Source organism: Panthera onca, chromosome F1 (genome assembly GCF_046562875.1).
Source record: "Panthera onca isolate mPanOnc1 chromosome F1, mPanOnc1 haplotype 2, whole genome shotgun sequence".
In the NCBI taxonomy this organism is placed as follows: Eukaryota; Metazoa; Chordata; class Mammalia; order Carnivora; family Felidae; genus Panthera; species Panthera onca.
Window position 1 is genome coordinate 30856107 of NC_138355.1, and position 15541 is coordinate 30871647.

General features: G+C 36.9%; 1 protein-coding gene and 1 long non-coding RNA gene across 4 annotated transcripts in view; one reads left to right on the forward strand and one right to left on the reverse strand.

Moving 5' to 3' along the window:
• Nucleotides 1–647: 647 nt before the first annotated feature.
• LOC144614950 (uncharacterized) lies at nucleotides 648–7288 on the forward strand. Of its 2 annotated transcripts, none has more exons than XR_013553302.2 (3): nucleotides 648–767; nucleotides 3852–4014; nucleotides 6659–7288. It is a non-coding gene; the product is annotated as an uncharacterized LOC144614950 (long non-coding RNA). The 2 variants fall into 2 exon arrangements; XR_013553303.2 differs by having other exon boundaries at nucleotides 659–767; nucleotides 3882–4014.
• TOR1AIP1 (torsin 1A interacting protein 1) overlaps nucleotides 4888–15541 on the reverse strand; it is a 43396-nt gene continuing 32742 nt past the window's right edge. For both annotated transcript variants that reach the window (XM_060643816.3, XM_060643815.3), the window contains 3 exons: nucleotides 10710–10754; nucleotides 10287–10343; nucleotides 4888–7266 (listed from right to left, as the gene is read on the reverse strand). In XM_060643816.3, the coding sequence (XP_060499799.1) occupies nucleotides 6479–7266; nucleotides 10287–10343; nucleotides 10710–10754 (890 nt within the window). In that variant the 3' untranslated portion in view covers nucleotides 4888–6478. The remainder of the gene's footprint in view (nucleotides 7267–10286; nucleotides 10344–10709; nucleotides 10755–15541) is intronic.

The window sequence follows — 15541 nt, forward strand, 5'->3', positions numbered from 1 at the left end:
GATGGGGTTGAGGGGGGAGTCACATTATAATACAGGTACCATAGCCTCATCTAATCCCATGGGAAAGCTCTAGAGTGCAAATGGTCCGTCCAAATTGTACTATGATGGACTGAGAAGGCCTGGCCCTTATATTCCCTTAATCAGTCATTGGATGTGTACCACTCTCCCCCTAACCTGGCACGACCTTGGGCAAAATGACTCTCTGCAGCTGAAGTAATCCATGAAGTGACTGACAGTGAAGGCTCTTCCCTGACCACATGCCCAGTATTTGGTGCAACACATCCTTCCTTGAAGGTGATCTAGGTGGCACATCTTTGTGTTCAACACCGGGTAGTCTGTGCAGCACTTGGGAAATAATCTCAACCAGTTATAATTGTTTGAATAAAAGTGAAGTCTTTAAAAATAAAAGGATAGTGAGATCGAACAAGCCATGGAAAGATGGGAGAAAGAAGTCTATATATGTGACAAAAAGCTTTCTCGTTCTTTATAAAACCCCCAGATTTTTACAGACGGGGTTTCTGGTGACTAGAACTGCGATGGTTGGGGTTTGTAACGGAGGTGTAAGCTAGGAGAAAGTCCAAATACTCTGCATCATAAGGGTCACTTAAGAGGGCGGAAATAGAAGCCAGCCAGTTGATGTCACACAGAAAAGAATTGAGAATAAGAATTTAAGTGAACAAAAATAACTGACATTGTACCCTTTGATGTCCTCAGCACTTTCAAAGTGCTTCACATATAGCAACTGACTTCATCCTCACAATAACACGGTAAGATTTATTTACATTATTTCCCCCATTTTAGAGATGAGGGAACTGAGGCAGAGAGAAGTTAAGAGATTTACCAATGTCGTTGAGCAAGAAAGGTATGGAGCTGGGATTTGGACCCAGGAGGTCAGACTCCAGACTCCAGACAGTAGGACTTGTGCTCTTAGTCATACATTCCCTTCTGTTTCTGTGCAATTACCAATGTTTTTGATGCAAACGGACTCTTTCTCAGCAAGTCAAAGAAGTGCCATTTTGCATCTAGGCTGAGAGAGGACGAAAACAGAGGCTGTACGGTATGCAGGGACATCTAAGACCTGGGTTACATATAGGTGTTTCAAAAAAGATGAACTGTGAATCTACACTGCAGGTCTTTAGTTACAACAGCACGATGCCAGTGTAGGCGAGTATGAGTCAACAGGACTGTGTGACGACGGTCTTCAGACTTTTGGTGCGGGTAGTACTTGGATTCCACAAGCTGAGCAAGGAGGAAAGAAAGAAAAGGGTTTAAAGGAGAGCCACGAATAAGAACCTACAAATTGGAAAAATACTCCAACCTGTATAGAGCCTGAATAGATTGGGGGGAAAGTACGGCATATGGCGTTTCTAGAGACTAGGCGCTTAGTGGTTGACAATAGATGTTTTAAAACCAGACTGCCCAAATTCAAATCTCTGTTTTGTTACTTTTTACTTGGATATTCTTAAGTGTCACTGTACCTTTCTGTGCTTCCGTTTCCTATTAAATGGGAGTAACAGTACTACCTGACAGTGTTATTATGAGACTTGAATCTGTTAATACACATGAAGCACTTGAAACGGTGTTTGGAGCATGAATAAACACTTAGGCAAATAGCTGACAAAAAGTAAAAAGGGTGACAGACAACTTAACACGTATTCAAATATAAAGACCTTTATGTAGATCTGTTCCATCTATTTTGTGACACGATGAGAGAAGGCCACTTAAACTAGGAGAGATTGAAAGAAAATTGCCCATCCAGAATAAATACTGAGTGAATGTTCTCTATAAAGGAGTATATAGCATGGAGTAGATTCTCAAGTTTAGCCTAAGAATGGTACTGTCTACAATTGGGGGGCAGGGAGGGACTTAAAGAATCAAGTTTGAATCAGGTACATAGTCTCCTACCATTACACTTGCCCAAGAAACAGTCTGAAAACTAAAGAAGGTTCTCAGTGTTCTTTTGAGGGACTTATAACAAATTAGTAATAGCTATTATATATTAAGATAGTACCTGAAGTGTTAATAACTGTTATTTCTTCAGCATAAAAAATATCAACGCAATGGGAAGAAATCAGAACACATTTGTAGCAGAGCTACAAAAAGGACAAGATTGCCTAGACAAAAGACGCAGATTTTAAAATTTTAATAGTGTTTCCATCACCCTTTATTTCATTTTTTAAAGTGAAAATGAAATTAATTAACCAGTATAGCATCATGTCATATAAAGGTCTTTATAAATTGGAAGATGTATTCAGTTGTCCCTTAACCGTATCTGCCCACTTGTTGGCCTGACCTTGGGAAAATGCCGTTCCCCATCCCCACCCCGTGGTCCCTGTTAAAGGAGTGACCTAGACAGCTATGCTTCATTATATATTCTTTTCAGGGATCATCCATACACTGGGTTGAGCCAAGCAAGTTCATTCTCTTTGTGCGTTTAAGTCACAAAGGGGAAGTTACTAAGGTGAAGTAAGCCAGAAGTAGAGGTAGGGGGGATGGTGGCTGAGCTCTCCATCGGAAGTCCTCTCATTCCCAGTCTCCTGTCTGAAGAGTCTGAAATGCATTCTTACAATACCCACCCCACCCCTCTTTCTCTCTTCTGCTTGTTAGACAGCGTTTATTTTTTGTTTTTGTTTTTTTGTTTTTTTTTGTTTTTTTACAATCAAATAATCCCTGACTTATTATGTGTCTCTCTCTACTTCAAACGGCTAAAAGTCAACAATGACATACAGAGATAAGAGTTGAGTCTACCACTGTATTTGGTATTTGGGGAGAGAAGATACATGAGCTAAATTGAATGAAGAGTTATTTTTAGTAGTACAGCACTTTGAAGAGTCCTCTGTGAGGTATTTTCCCTAATATGACATTCAATTAACCAAACCTTGTCATTTCTACCTAAATATTTTTTCTTATCCATTTTCTCTCCACACTCATAGCCATCACTTATTTGGATTATACTACCCTCTTAGGCATTATAAAAAGGTGTAAGGAAACTTGCTTTTTTATTATTTTTTATTTTTTTAATGTTTATTTTTTAGAGAGAGAAAAAGTGGGGGTAGGGACAGAGAAAGAGGGAGAAAAATCCCAAGCAGGCTCTGTGCTGTCAGTGCAGAGCCTGACATAGGGCTCAACCCCACGAACCATGAGATCTGAAATCAAGAGTTGGATGCTTAACCAACTGAGCCACCCAAGTGTCCCAGGAAACTTGCTTTTTATAGAAAACTCAAATTCCACATCTCAACATAAAGACCTCATGTCTTCCCAGTTTTGTCTTTTAACATTCACCTTCCCCTTGAAAACCCCTCCCTAATAATCCTTGCTTCCACCAGAAAAGAACCAGTTTCCCAGGGCATTGGTCCCCTTCCTTAAATTACTCACAGCACTACTGAATTGAGGCTGACGTAGTTATATCGCTTTAGAAAAAGGCTCAGAATAACAGGAAAAAAGCAAAGAATATACTAAGATGTAACTTACCTATTTTTAGCTAACTAGGTAAGGTGTGCAGTTTTTATACAACCAATACGATCGAGCAGTCTCTGTTGTTATCACTGTGCATATATTTAGGATACTCTCCCGCTCTCAAGAGGCATATGGTAGTACAAGCGTGCTAACTGTGGTGTCAGGGGTAATACATGATGAATGAGAGCATAAAAAAGAAGCACCTAAATAGTATTGGGGGAAGGAAAGTAGTGAAGATTTCAGTGAAGTTCTGCCTAAAAAACTCAGCCCTGAAGAACAAATAATTAGCAAAGCATGTAATTGGGGGAAGGGAGAGGGCCTTGAAAGTCTAAGAAAGTGCAAAAGACAAGGGTACAATATGAAAATGTGAGGGGTTTCGCCCTATTTATGCTCAGGTGACAGACTCTATCTTCCCCACAATCCAGAAGAGGCTGCAAGCACACCAGGACTTCTCTGAATCTGCGCCAAAGAGAGAGAGGTATTCAAGGCAGGAGTTTCCTTTCAGTCAACAGCAACCTCAGCTTGTTTTCCGACTCGGAACCCACATCTTCATCCCAGGTGGCTACGGCTAGTAGAATCCTCATACTGTAAGATGTTACTCTATGACTTTGATAAGGACAACATAGAATAGTCCATGATCTACTCAAGAGAAATGCTTCCTTACGTTGCCAACATACAGTCCACTTTCCAAAGACCCAAGATCAAAGGGAAACTGGATTTTTATATCTTTAGGCATTAACTAATGGCATGAACTATGCAAACTCATTTCTAAATGACAGTTCTCTTTATAGAATGAAAATCAAGTTTACTTCCAATCTTTGTCTTGAGAATTGGAGCTTTAGAAAACTTCCTTAAATACAAGACGGTCATTAAAAGAAGGGAAGCAAATTAAGTTTCTAGAAATCTGTAACACCAGTACTGTACTGTGGTTTTCCCTGAGCCGACCTTGCCACCCAAAGTCACACTGTGCCTAATTTCTAGAAACCCTAATCCTATGTTCAAGCTGATGAGTTATTAAATTTTCCCTTCATATGTATAAGGGACAAAAATGTATATAGTCCATAGATAGATATACGGTATATGCATGGTATTAAAATTTCAAGGGGGTAGATGGTTAGGGAAAAAAAAATCTGAAAACACTCTTTAGGGAGGGGTGAAGGACAAATTTGAGAAACACTGCTGTAGATTCTTTTGCCAAGTCAGGAAAACCTAAATTAATTCCAATATAGTGATAATTCAAAAATCCCTGGATGAAACAGAAGAGCATGGTGATTATATTTTTAACCAATGTACTTGTAAATGGCTACAATTCTCTGGCCTTTGTTTCTCCTAGCAGAAATTACTAAAATTGTTCAACTGTAAAGAAAACTCTAGGATTAACTGGAAAAAAAAAAGGTTCATGAATCATCATTAAGTTTACGACACACAGAGTACAAACCAAGAAAGTAAATTTATTTAAATTACTAAAATAGCTTCTAAAGTCATTTACAGATCAGCTGCTACAATTATTTCTCCTGAAAGACATAAGTAACATTAATTTCTTTAAAATTATTTTGGTCAGCGAAATATTTAATAAAAACATTTGTCTCTCCATATAATATATGTGTATAAAATAAGCCTTTTCAAAAACTCTTGTTTTTAGAATCCTCTATAAATCAGATGACCTGACTTCTGACAGTCAGGAACAATTTTCAATAAAGGGTATAAATTTATGAATACGGGTTGTCCTAGTTGGAAGGAACCGGACCACACTCTACTACCAGGCATGGGAGGATCCTCAACAGGTGAATGATAAAGCCAATGACTGCCTCTAGTATTCTAAAAACAGTATTTTCATTTAAGGTTTGTAGAAATTAAAAAAAAAAAAAAAAAAAGGTGTATCTAGAATCTTACGATTTTAAGAATAACAAAGCAGTCAACAGATGAGAAAGGTCAGTAATAGATGCCAGGTTACAACTGAAATACAACAGCGGTACAGGAATGCACAGTAGTACATCTCAACATTCTCCACATATGGTAAAGTTCGCTTTCTCTTTGGCTCGAGGCACTCTTAATAAAATTTATCACGTGCATAGTACATCTTTATATTTGTAGAACTGCACGCAGAAAATCAAATCCTTCTTCGATAGCCCAGGAAAGCCGGTTAACCAGTGTTTTACCAATTCCTGTGATTATATTTCTTAATTCAAAACAAAGGTTTCAGGATATGTCCAAAATAAACTGCTCTGAACTGACCACACCCTTAAGTCAAATGAACAAATATGCTAAATCTTATTATATACATGCTTTAAAATCCTTGGGAGGACCAAAAATTTCTTAAAGGAAAAGGACACGTGAAAAACAAACCCCAGCAGAATTCACTGAGAATAGAGTTCATATGGCTATACCTGAATGACCTAAGTCTCAGTGGCTTATTTTAAATTTCATCTTGAAGATTTTCCCCCTTACCTTCCTCATTCCACAATTTCTCCTTTTCCTTGCCTCCTTCTCCTGCCCTCCAAAAACAAAGAAAACAATCCAAACACACTCAGATGACCTTTCATTACTCTTGCTCCTAAAAGTGGAAACTAAGGAACTCGCACCTAAATGATGGTAAAAGAGAATAATGGGAAAACCCACAGTTGCATTTATAGAGCTGCCTTACTAATAGCAAACTCTGTGAAAAATCTAACTTATAAACTTGGGAGGATTCATAGGAAGGAGCCCAATCCCCCCCAACCTGGTCTGGTCATAACACGGCAGTAATGATTCAACCTCGAGTCTAAACAGACTAGGGGACTGCGTGTAAGTTGTAGTCCTCAGAGATCATTAACGCAGATCTTAATGGAAACAGGGAAATGATTCTCTCAAATAACAGATCATTAGGGTGAACAAATGAGTTAGATGTTCCATGTTTACCTAAGAATTTAACATCCTTTAAAAAGAAACCAGTTCTTTCATAAAGAGCTCTGAATTCTGTCTCTGGTTACAAAGGCTGAAAAATTCTCCAAATTTGAGACATGATTTTGTCTTCTGTCACCCTTTATAAGCAGATGCCACTTTTCAGGGCATTTTCAGGTTGGACAGGCAGGACCAAGTGAGAAATACGGCTCCAGAGCCCACTCAATTTATCCGGGTCCATATGTTTGTGGGAGTTGGGTGTGTCAGCGTTGGTGAACTTGACTTTGAGGAAATCTCTCACTTTTTCTTCAATCTCCTTTAGGCCTAGACTGGTTCCAAGCGTCTCCTCCTCCAACAAGACAGTCAGGACTAAGGCTACATCTTTGAAGGCTGCATTTTCATGGTCACAATACTTATAGAAGATCAAAGTGGAGCCTGCAGGCAGTGACTCAAAGCGATGTACCACCGCTGCGTTCTGGCCATTCGTGAACCCATTGCTCAGTTCCCAGTCTACCTCTTCTTTGACAGTATCACTGTCTTGAGTAGCTTTGTCCGCCCCATCAATCCGGATGGCACGGACACTGTGGAAAGAAGAGTAGGCATCAGCAATTTGTTCACTCAGACACTTCAGTGCTTCTTCAGCATCTCGAGCAGCAGTGAGCAGCAAGATAGCAGGCTGAGGCCGAGGCTGGGAGCTATTCAGATGTCTTTCTAGGAATGTAAGGCTCCTTTTCCACAGCTTCTCATCTTGACCTTGGTACTTATTCATAAGTTGTTTCATCTGGTTCTGGAACTCTTGAACAGGAGTGGTTTTTACCTCAGGAGTACGAACGAAGAGAAAACTCCCGATGGCGAAAGAAGCTACCAGAACGAGTAGGCACCACCACTTCATCTTGACAAAAGATGCACTTTTGGGTTGTCCAGCTGCTTCTGCTCAGGAAAAAAAAAGAAATGCCAGTGATCATTTTCTTAGATTCAAGGACAAACGACTTGTAAGACCAATATTAATTTCCATAGACATTAAAAGTGGAAGGAATTTAAAGAATGGAGCGGGTAATTTATTTTCTTAAAGAAAGGTTTATCACATGTATTCAAGAAAATCTCACACCCCTAGGTTTTAAGTTATGTGTGTAAGTATGCGTATGTCTCTTCAATGTCAAAACGATAAAAAGTCTTAGAGTAAAAAATAGAATTTAAATGTATGAAATGACATAAGTCAGAAATAAGATAATTTCTAACTATTATTACTACTATTAATATTTGAGAGATAAACAATACTAAAAGGTTAATAATACTAAAATACAAAATAGATTTTTAAATTTAGGTGCTCAGAATTCATGTAGCTGATCATCCAAGGTGGAATGTTTCTGAAGCATACAAAGGGATTAAAAAAGGATGCACTGTAAGTGAATATCTTCCATATATTATAATAGGTAGCTGTCCCTTTAATTGCAGATGCCTATCTTTTGTGGAATGCAAGTTAACACCAGTAAAACTGAGTTTGCAACTCATGGAGTGCCTGGGTGGCTCAGTAGGTTAAGTGTCCCACTTCAGCTCAGGTCGTGATCTCACAGTTCTTGAGTTCAAGCTCCAAGTTGAGTTTTGTACTGACAGTTCAGAGCCTGGAGCTGCTTTGGATTCTGTGTCTCCCTCTTTTTCTGCCCCTCCTCTGTTCCTGCATGTGCTGTCTCTTTCTCTCTCTCTCTCTCAAAAATAAATAATAAACATTAAAAAAAATTGAGTTTGCAACTCATCCTTAATTATTATTGGCAATAATGATACCAATTACATTTACCTAGCACTTTCCAGTTTAATAAAGGACTTTCTCATATACCACTTCATTTAACAGGAAAACAACAATAATACTTTTATACCTTCTATTTATTTATACTACAGAGTTTTTAGAGAAATAGTTCTCAAAGTGTGACTGGTGGGTACCTTGAGATCATTCCAAGGAGGTCCTTGAGGTTAAAGCTATTCTCACAACATTAAGATGTTATCCGACATTTCCCACCATGTGGACATTTGCATTGATGGTGCAAAGAAAGCAATGGTGGGAAAAACAACTGATGCCTTAGCATGAATCAGGGTAGTGCTAATACAGTTTTTGTATTCACACCCATTCATTTAAGGTTATCAGCGAAACTGCTTCATAAAGCAAAATTTTTCATTTAATTAATACTCAACTCTTGAGCACAAATCTTAATATTTTTTTTTAATTTTTTTTTTTTTAACGTTTTTATTTTATTTTTGGGACAGAGAGAGACAGAGCATGAACGGGGGAGGGGCAGAGAGAGAGGGAGACACAGAATCGGAAGCAGGCTCCAGGCTCTGAGCCGTCAGCCCAGAGCCCGACACGGGGCTCGAACTCACGGACTCACAGACCGTGAGATTGTGACCTGAGCTGAAGTCGGACGCCCAACCGACTAAGCCACCCAGGCGCCCCCAAATCTTAATATTTTATGTGAAGAACTGGGAAATATACCTAAAGTACTTCTGCTACCTAGCACAGCACAGTAGTTGTCTCGAGGAAAAGAACTCTGTGCAGCTGAGTTGAACTGAACTAGTACTTTTAAGAACAAGTGACAAAGAATGGTTAGTCAGACTTGAGTATTTGGCAGACATTTTCTTGAAGATGAACAAAGTAAGTCTGTTGTTTCTAGAAAAACAGCTGACAATATTTGTTGCCAATTACAGAATTCATGGTTTAAAGTGAAAATTAGGATTGTAGAAATACTGTATCTGCCACTATAAGCTTGACAGCTCCTGAATACTTAAGAACTTTTGTCTTGAGATCGGTGGTGATATCAACAAATGTTATCTTTTTATACTGTCTTAAAAATGTGTCAACATTTGGAAGATCTGCATAACTTAGTGAACCAGTATTTTCCGAATGATCAGTACATGATATTCCATTCAAAGTATAAGAAAGACCAATGGATTTTAAGGTAACAACATAAAAAGTTCATTAATATGGTCTCAGGTTTCACATTTCAAGTACCTTGTTGAGTTTATCAGAATATCCACAATTACCTGAAGACTATTAAAAATCTATATTATCAGTATAAAGCTGGAATGTGGCGTATACTGCAACCAAAACAACATATTGTAACATACTGAATGAAGAAGGAGATATGAGAATCCAGCTCTATTTTATTAAGCCAGGCATTAAAGAGATTAGAAAATACAAGCAACTGGTCACTATTCTTACTAAATTATTTCAAAATAAATAGGCACTTTAAAAATTTTTCAATTTTAATTTCTAGGTAAATACAGACAGGTATAACACACACACACACACACACATATACATATACACATATATACACATGTATGTATACATATATACATATATACACATGTATGTATACATATATACATATATATACGTGTGTGTGTGTGTGTGTGTGTGTGTGTGTGTGTGTGTGTGTGTGTATATATATATATGTATGTATATATTCTTTAGGTATTTATTAATTTTGCTAGTAGAAAGTGATATGAGACCAAACCCTGAGAGTTACTGTGAAGATTTTTCTTAGTACTTATTCAGGACAATAAGGAGGCTTAGAGAATTAAAGAAACTTGCCCCAAGGCTACACAGAAGGCTAAAGTGGTCGAGTCTGTAGACTCTAAAACCCATGGTAATCCTATTATGTCATGCTATGTGCCATCTTTCTTTTGATTCAGCAAGGTTCACTTGGTTATTATTAGTAGTGCTGCTTATTAACTTTTGCTCTTAGTCTTATGGATAGTCTTATGGATAATTGTTCTTAGTCTTATGGATGTTATTTCATATAGTTTGTCCTTAAAGAATTTCACTGCTAGTAAAATATATACTTTTTCCTCTTAAGTGTTTAAAATACAATTCTTCAAATTGCTGTCAAACAAAAATTAATTATGAATGACCGATTTCAGAAACTTGCTTATAAAAACTGAACAGAAAAACTTACTTTGGCTGGAAGTTGATTGAAACTGGTTTCCAAGTTCTGATTTCTGAATGCTGTCATCTAATGATAGAAGTAATAAAGACTTATCAATTTATGGTTCATAATATAAGTATTTCCAACAGAGAAAGAAAATACAAATTCTACCATGAGAATATGAGGCAGAAATCAGTCAGAAATAGAAGAAAAAGTGGAAGCTCTAAGCACCCATTAGAATGACAGCTCCTTGAGACTCAAAAGTTATTTCTTTCATAATTATTCACAGCATGCCATGGTCTAGTATAAAGCATACTTTTAATACATTTGTTTTGTGAGAAAGCCTTAAAGTATTTGATCCAAATTATTTAATGGAAGTGGTGAAACTTATAGCACAAAGTTAATAGAACAAAGAAAATAAGTACAACTAAAAGAAAATAAAACGTATTATACCATCTGAAAAACTGCCATATATTGAACTCCTGTCTGGTGATGATGCTGTAAGAAGGGGAAAAAAGGACAAAATATGGATTATGGATTATTGAGCTACTGGATAAGGGGTTTTAAGGTAAAACTCAATCTTAATCCTACTTTCTACCTCAAAATGATTCAAATATTTACTCTGGTGCTTCTGATCATTTCAAATATCAGTAATATTTTTTAAATTATAGTACAAACTTTTCACCATTTCTATTAATAGACAATTCTGTTTTATTTAGGTTTGTGGTCAGATTTCAAAAATAATTTTCTCATGACTCCATCAAATCTCTACTTCTATCATTATTTTAGCAAACAAAATTATCCTAAATTTTCCCTTTTCCCTCAGTGCTTCTTGGCACGACCACAGATTTTAACATAAGAGAGAAAAGAAATGGAAGGGCAACTCTCAGAAGGGAGAGAGTTACTAATTCATATGACCTACATTTGCTAACACTGCCATCTATCACTTGCCTGGGATTTTATAACTTACGTATATATAAATGACCTTCCTGGTATTTACCAAGAGCTTTCATTTGAGAAACACAGGACTAACCTAGAGGTATAAAATTAGCACTGCTAAAGTATAGAAATAGCCTTATTTTTGCTTATATGACAAAAAATCTCAAATGAAACAAAATGACGTCAACCTTAAGGCATATTGTTTCACAATTACTAGTGTAGCCTAGAAAATAACATCATTTAGAAACTTGTAATTTAGGTCACCAAAGTTAACAACTGAATTACTAAAACAAACAAGTAAATTCCATCAAGTGATATTTATCTTGAATACCTTACTCTATGGTTACAAAGATCCAATGAGATAGTATATAATATTATAATATAGTAATACATAACTATAATAATATAAAACTATATATAACACTGAATCACTAAATTCTATTCCTGAAATAATTAAATTATAATACATATTATTATATAAAAGAATCAAATGAGACATTTTATATAACACATATAACATATAGCTACAATATATATTATACTGATTATAATATATATTATACAGTTATTATATAACATGTAATATTTACATAACTCAGAGAACATCTTAAATTAAAAAAAATTTTTTTTAAGTTTATTTATTTTTAGAGAGAGAGAGGGGGAGACAGAGTGTAAGTGGGGAGGTGCAGAGAGACAGGGAGACACAGAACTCAAAGCAGGCTCCAGGCTCTGAGCTGTCAGTACAGAGCCTGACACGGGGCTCAAACTCACGGACTCATGGACTGTGAAATCAAGACCTGAGCTGAAGTCGGCCGCCCAACCAACTGAGCCATGCAGGTGCCCCAAACTTAAAATTTTTTTTAAATTAATAATCCCTTTATAATAATATTAAAAAGAACTAAATATAAGGAATTAACTTATTAGCAAAGAAGGTAAAAGACTTGTACACTGGAAACTACGAAATACTAATAAAAGAAATTAAAGCTGACACAAATAGATGGAAAGGTACCCCATGTTCATGGATTGGAGAATTAATATTCTAATAATGTCTAGGGGAGCCTGGGTGGCTCAGTCGGTTAAGTGACCAACTTCAGCTCAGGTCATGATCTCATAGTTCGTGAGTTCAAGCCCCACGTTTGACTCTGTCCTGACAGTTTGGAGCCTGGAGCCTGCTTTGGATTCTGTGTCTCCCTCTCTCTCTGCCCTCCCCCCCCACCCAACACACACTATCTCACTCAAGAATAAACATTAAAGCAATCTATAGATTCAGTATACTCCTTATCAAAATTCCAACGGCATTTTTTACAGAAATACAAAACAATCCTAAAATTTACAAGGAAACACAAGAGACTCCAAATAGAGAAATTCTGAGTAAGAAGAACAAAGCTGGGTGCATCACACTTCTTGACTTCAAAGTACATTACAAAGCTAGAGTAATCAAAACAGTATGGTACTGGCATAAAAACAGACATACAGACCACCAGAAGAGAATAGAGAATCCAGAAATAAATCCATGCAGATATGGTCAACTGATCTTTCACAATGATACCAAGAATACACAATGGGGAAAGGACAGTCTCTTGAATAAACGGTGTTGGGAAAACTGGATATCCACAAGCAAAAGAATGAAACTGGGACTCTTATACCATACACACACAAAAAAAATCAATGCAAAATGGATTAAATACTTAAACATAAGAACCCAAACCATAAAACTCCCAGGAAAAAATGCAGGGAAAAAGCATCCTGACACTGGCTTTGGCAATGATTTCCTGTATATGACACCAACAACACAGGCAACAGAAGCAAAAACAGACCATGTGATTACAGCACACTTGAAACATGTGATGAGTTATGTGATCAAAATCACTTTAAGTTTTACTTTGCACCTGTTAGGATGAGTATTATACAAAAGTCAAGAGTGAGGTATATGGACAGAGGATGTAGAGAAATGGGAACCCTTGTGCACTGTAGGTGGAAATATAAATTGCTGCAGCCAGTATGGAAAAAGAGCATGAAGGCTCCTCAGAAACTGAAGAATGAAACTACCGATACGTCATGCTCCTCAGAAACTGAAGAATGAAACTACCAGTACGATCCAGCAATCGCCCTATTGGATATATATCCAAAGGAACTGAAATTAGGATCTTGAAGGGATATCTGTACGCCTATGTTCACTGCAGTAATATTCATGATAGCCAAGACGTGGAAGTAACCTAAAAGTCCACTGATGGATGAGTGAATAAAGAAAATGTGGTATATCCAGTTAACCCTTGAACAACATAGGTTTAAACTGTGCAGGTCCACTTATATGTGGACTTTTAACACACTGAACAATTTTTTGAAGATTTATAACAATTTGAAAAAACTCACAGTCGAAATGCATAGCCTAGAAATATTTTTAAAAATTAAGAAAAAGTTAAGTATTTCATGAATACATAAAATATATGTAGATACTACTTTATCATTGACTACCATAAAATACACACAAATTACAGTAGAGTTAAAATTTATCAAAATTTATGCACCCAGACTGTACATGGTGCCATTTGAAGCTGAGGGAAATATAAACAAACATAAATATGCAGTATTAAAATTTTTTTAATGTTTATTTTTGGGAGACACTACATGAGCAGCTGAGGGTCAGAGACAGAGGGAGACACAGAATCAGAAGCAGGCTCGAGGCTCTGAGCTGTCAGCATAGAACCTGAAGTGGGGCTCGAACTCACAGACTGCAAGATCATGACCTGAGCCGAAGTTGGGACACTTAACTCACTGAGCCACCCAGGTGCCCCTAAATATACAGTATTAAATCATAATTGCATAAAATTAACATATGTATATACTTTAATAATGCCGTAATTGTTATAGAAGAAACCATCAAACCCAGAACAATAAATTCCTGCTGGAGAAAACTGTGTCCAGATGTGTGTTATCTTATAGGATTTACAACACAGCTGATCAAGGAAATCATGAGAGAGATCATGAATATGGCAGAAAGGTGGGGGGTGAAGGGTATCAAGATATGGATTTTAGATTTCACGATATACTAAAAAGCTAGAATAAGCAAAATAGTATGGTACTCACACAAAAGCAGACACATAGATCAATGGAACAGAATAAAGAGCCCAGAAATAAATCCATGATTATATGGCCAATTAATCTTTGACAAAGGAGGTGAGAATATAAAATAGGAAAAAAGACCATCTCTTCAATAAATAGTGTTGGGAAAACTGGACAGCAAAAGACTGAAACCGCATCACCTTCTTACACCATACACAAAAATAAACTCAAAATGAATTAAGGACCTAATTCATTAAATGTGAGACCTGACACCATAAATGTGAGACCTGACACCATAAAAATCCTAGAAAAGAGCACATGTCTCTGACATTGTCCAGGCAACATTGTTTCTAGATATATTTCCTGAGGCAAGGGAAACAACAGCAAAAATAAACTGTTGGAACTACACCAAAATAAAAGGCTTCTGCACAGCAAAGGAAACCATCAATAAAACTAAAGGACAACTTACTGATCAGGAGAAAATATTTGCAAATGACATATCTGATAAAGAGTTAGTAACCAAAATATAGAAAGAACTTATACAACACACACAAAAATAATTCAATTAAAAATGGGCAGAAGACATGAACAAGGAAGACATTTCTACAAAGATGACATACAGATGGCCAACAGACACAGGAAAACATGCTCAACATCACTCATCATTAGGAAAATGCAAATCAAAACCGCCAGGAAATATCACTTTACACTGCCAGAATGGCTAAAATCAAAAACACAAGAGGGATGCCCAGGTGGTTCAGTTGGTTAAGCGTCTAACTCTTGGCTTCAACTCAGGTCATGATCTTGTGGTTTGTGGGACAGAGCCCTGTGCAGTCTTTGTGCCACCAGAGGGGAGCCTATTGGGATTCTCTCTCCCCCAGCACCCCCCCTTCCACCCCACTCTGTGCCCCTCCCCCACATGCAAGTACCTTCTCTCTCAAAATAAATAAACTTAAAGAAAAAAAACAAGAAACAAATGTTGGCATGGACGTGAAGAAAAAAGAACCCTTGTTGTACTGTGGTGGGAAAGCAAACTGGTACAGTCACTGTGGAAAACAGTAGGGAGGTTCCTCCAAAAATTAAAAATAGAACTACCATATGATCCAGTAATTCCGCTACTGGTTATTTATCCAAAGAATATGAAAACACTAATTTGAAAAGATATATGCACCCTATATTTATTGCAGCATTATTTACAATAGCCAAATTATGGAAGCAGCTTAAGTATACATCAATAGATGAATGGATAAAGAAGATGTGGTATAAAAAAAAAAGTGGTATAT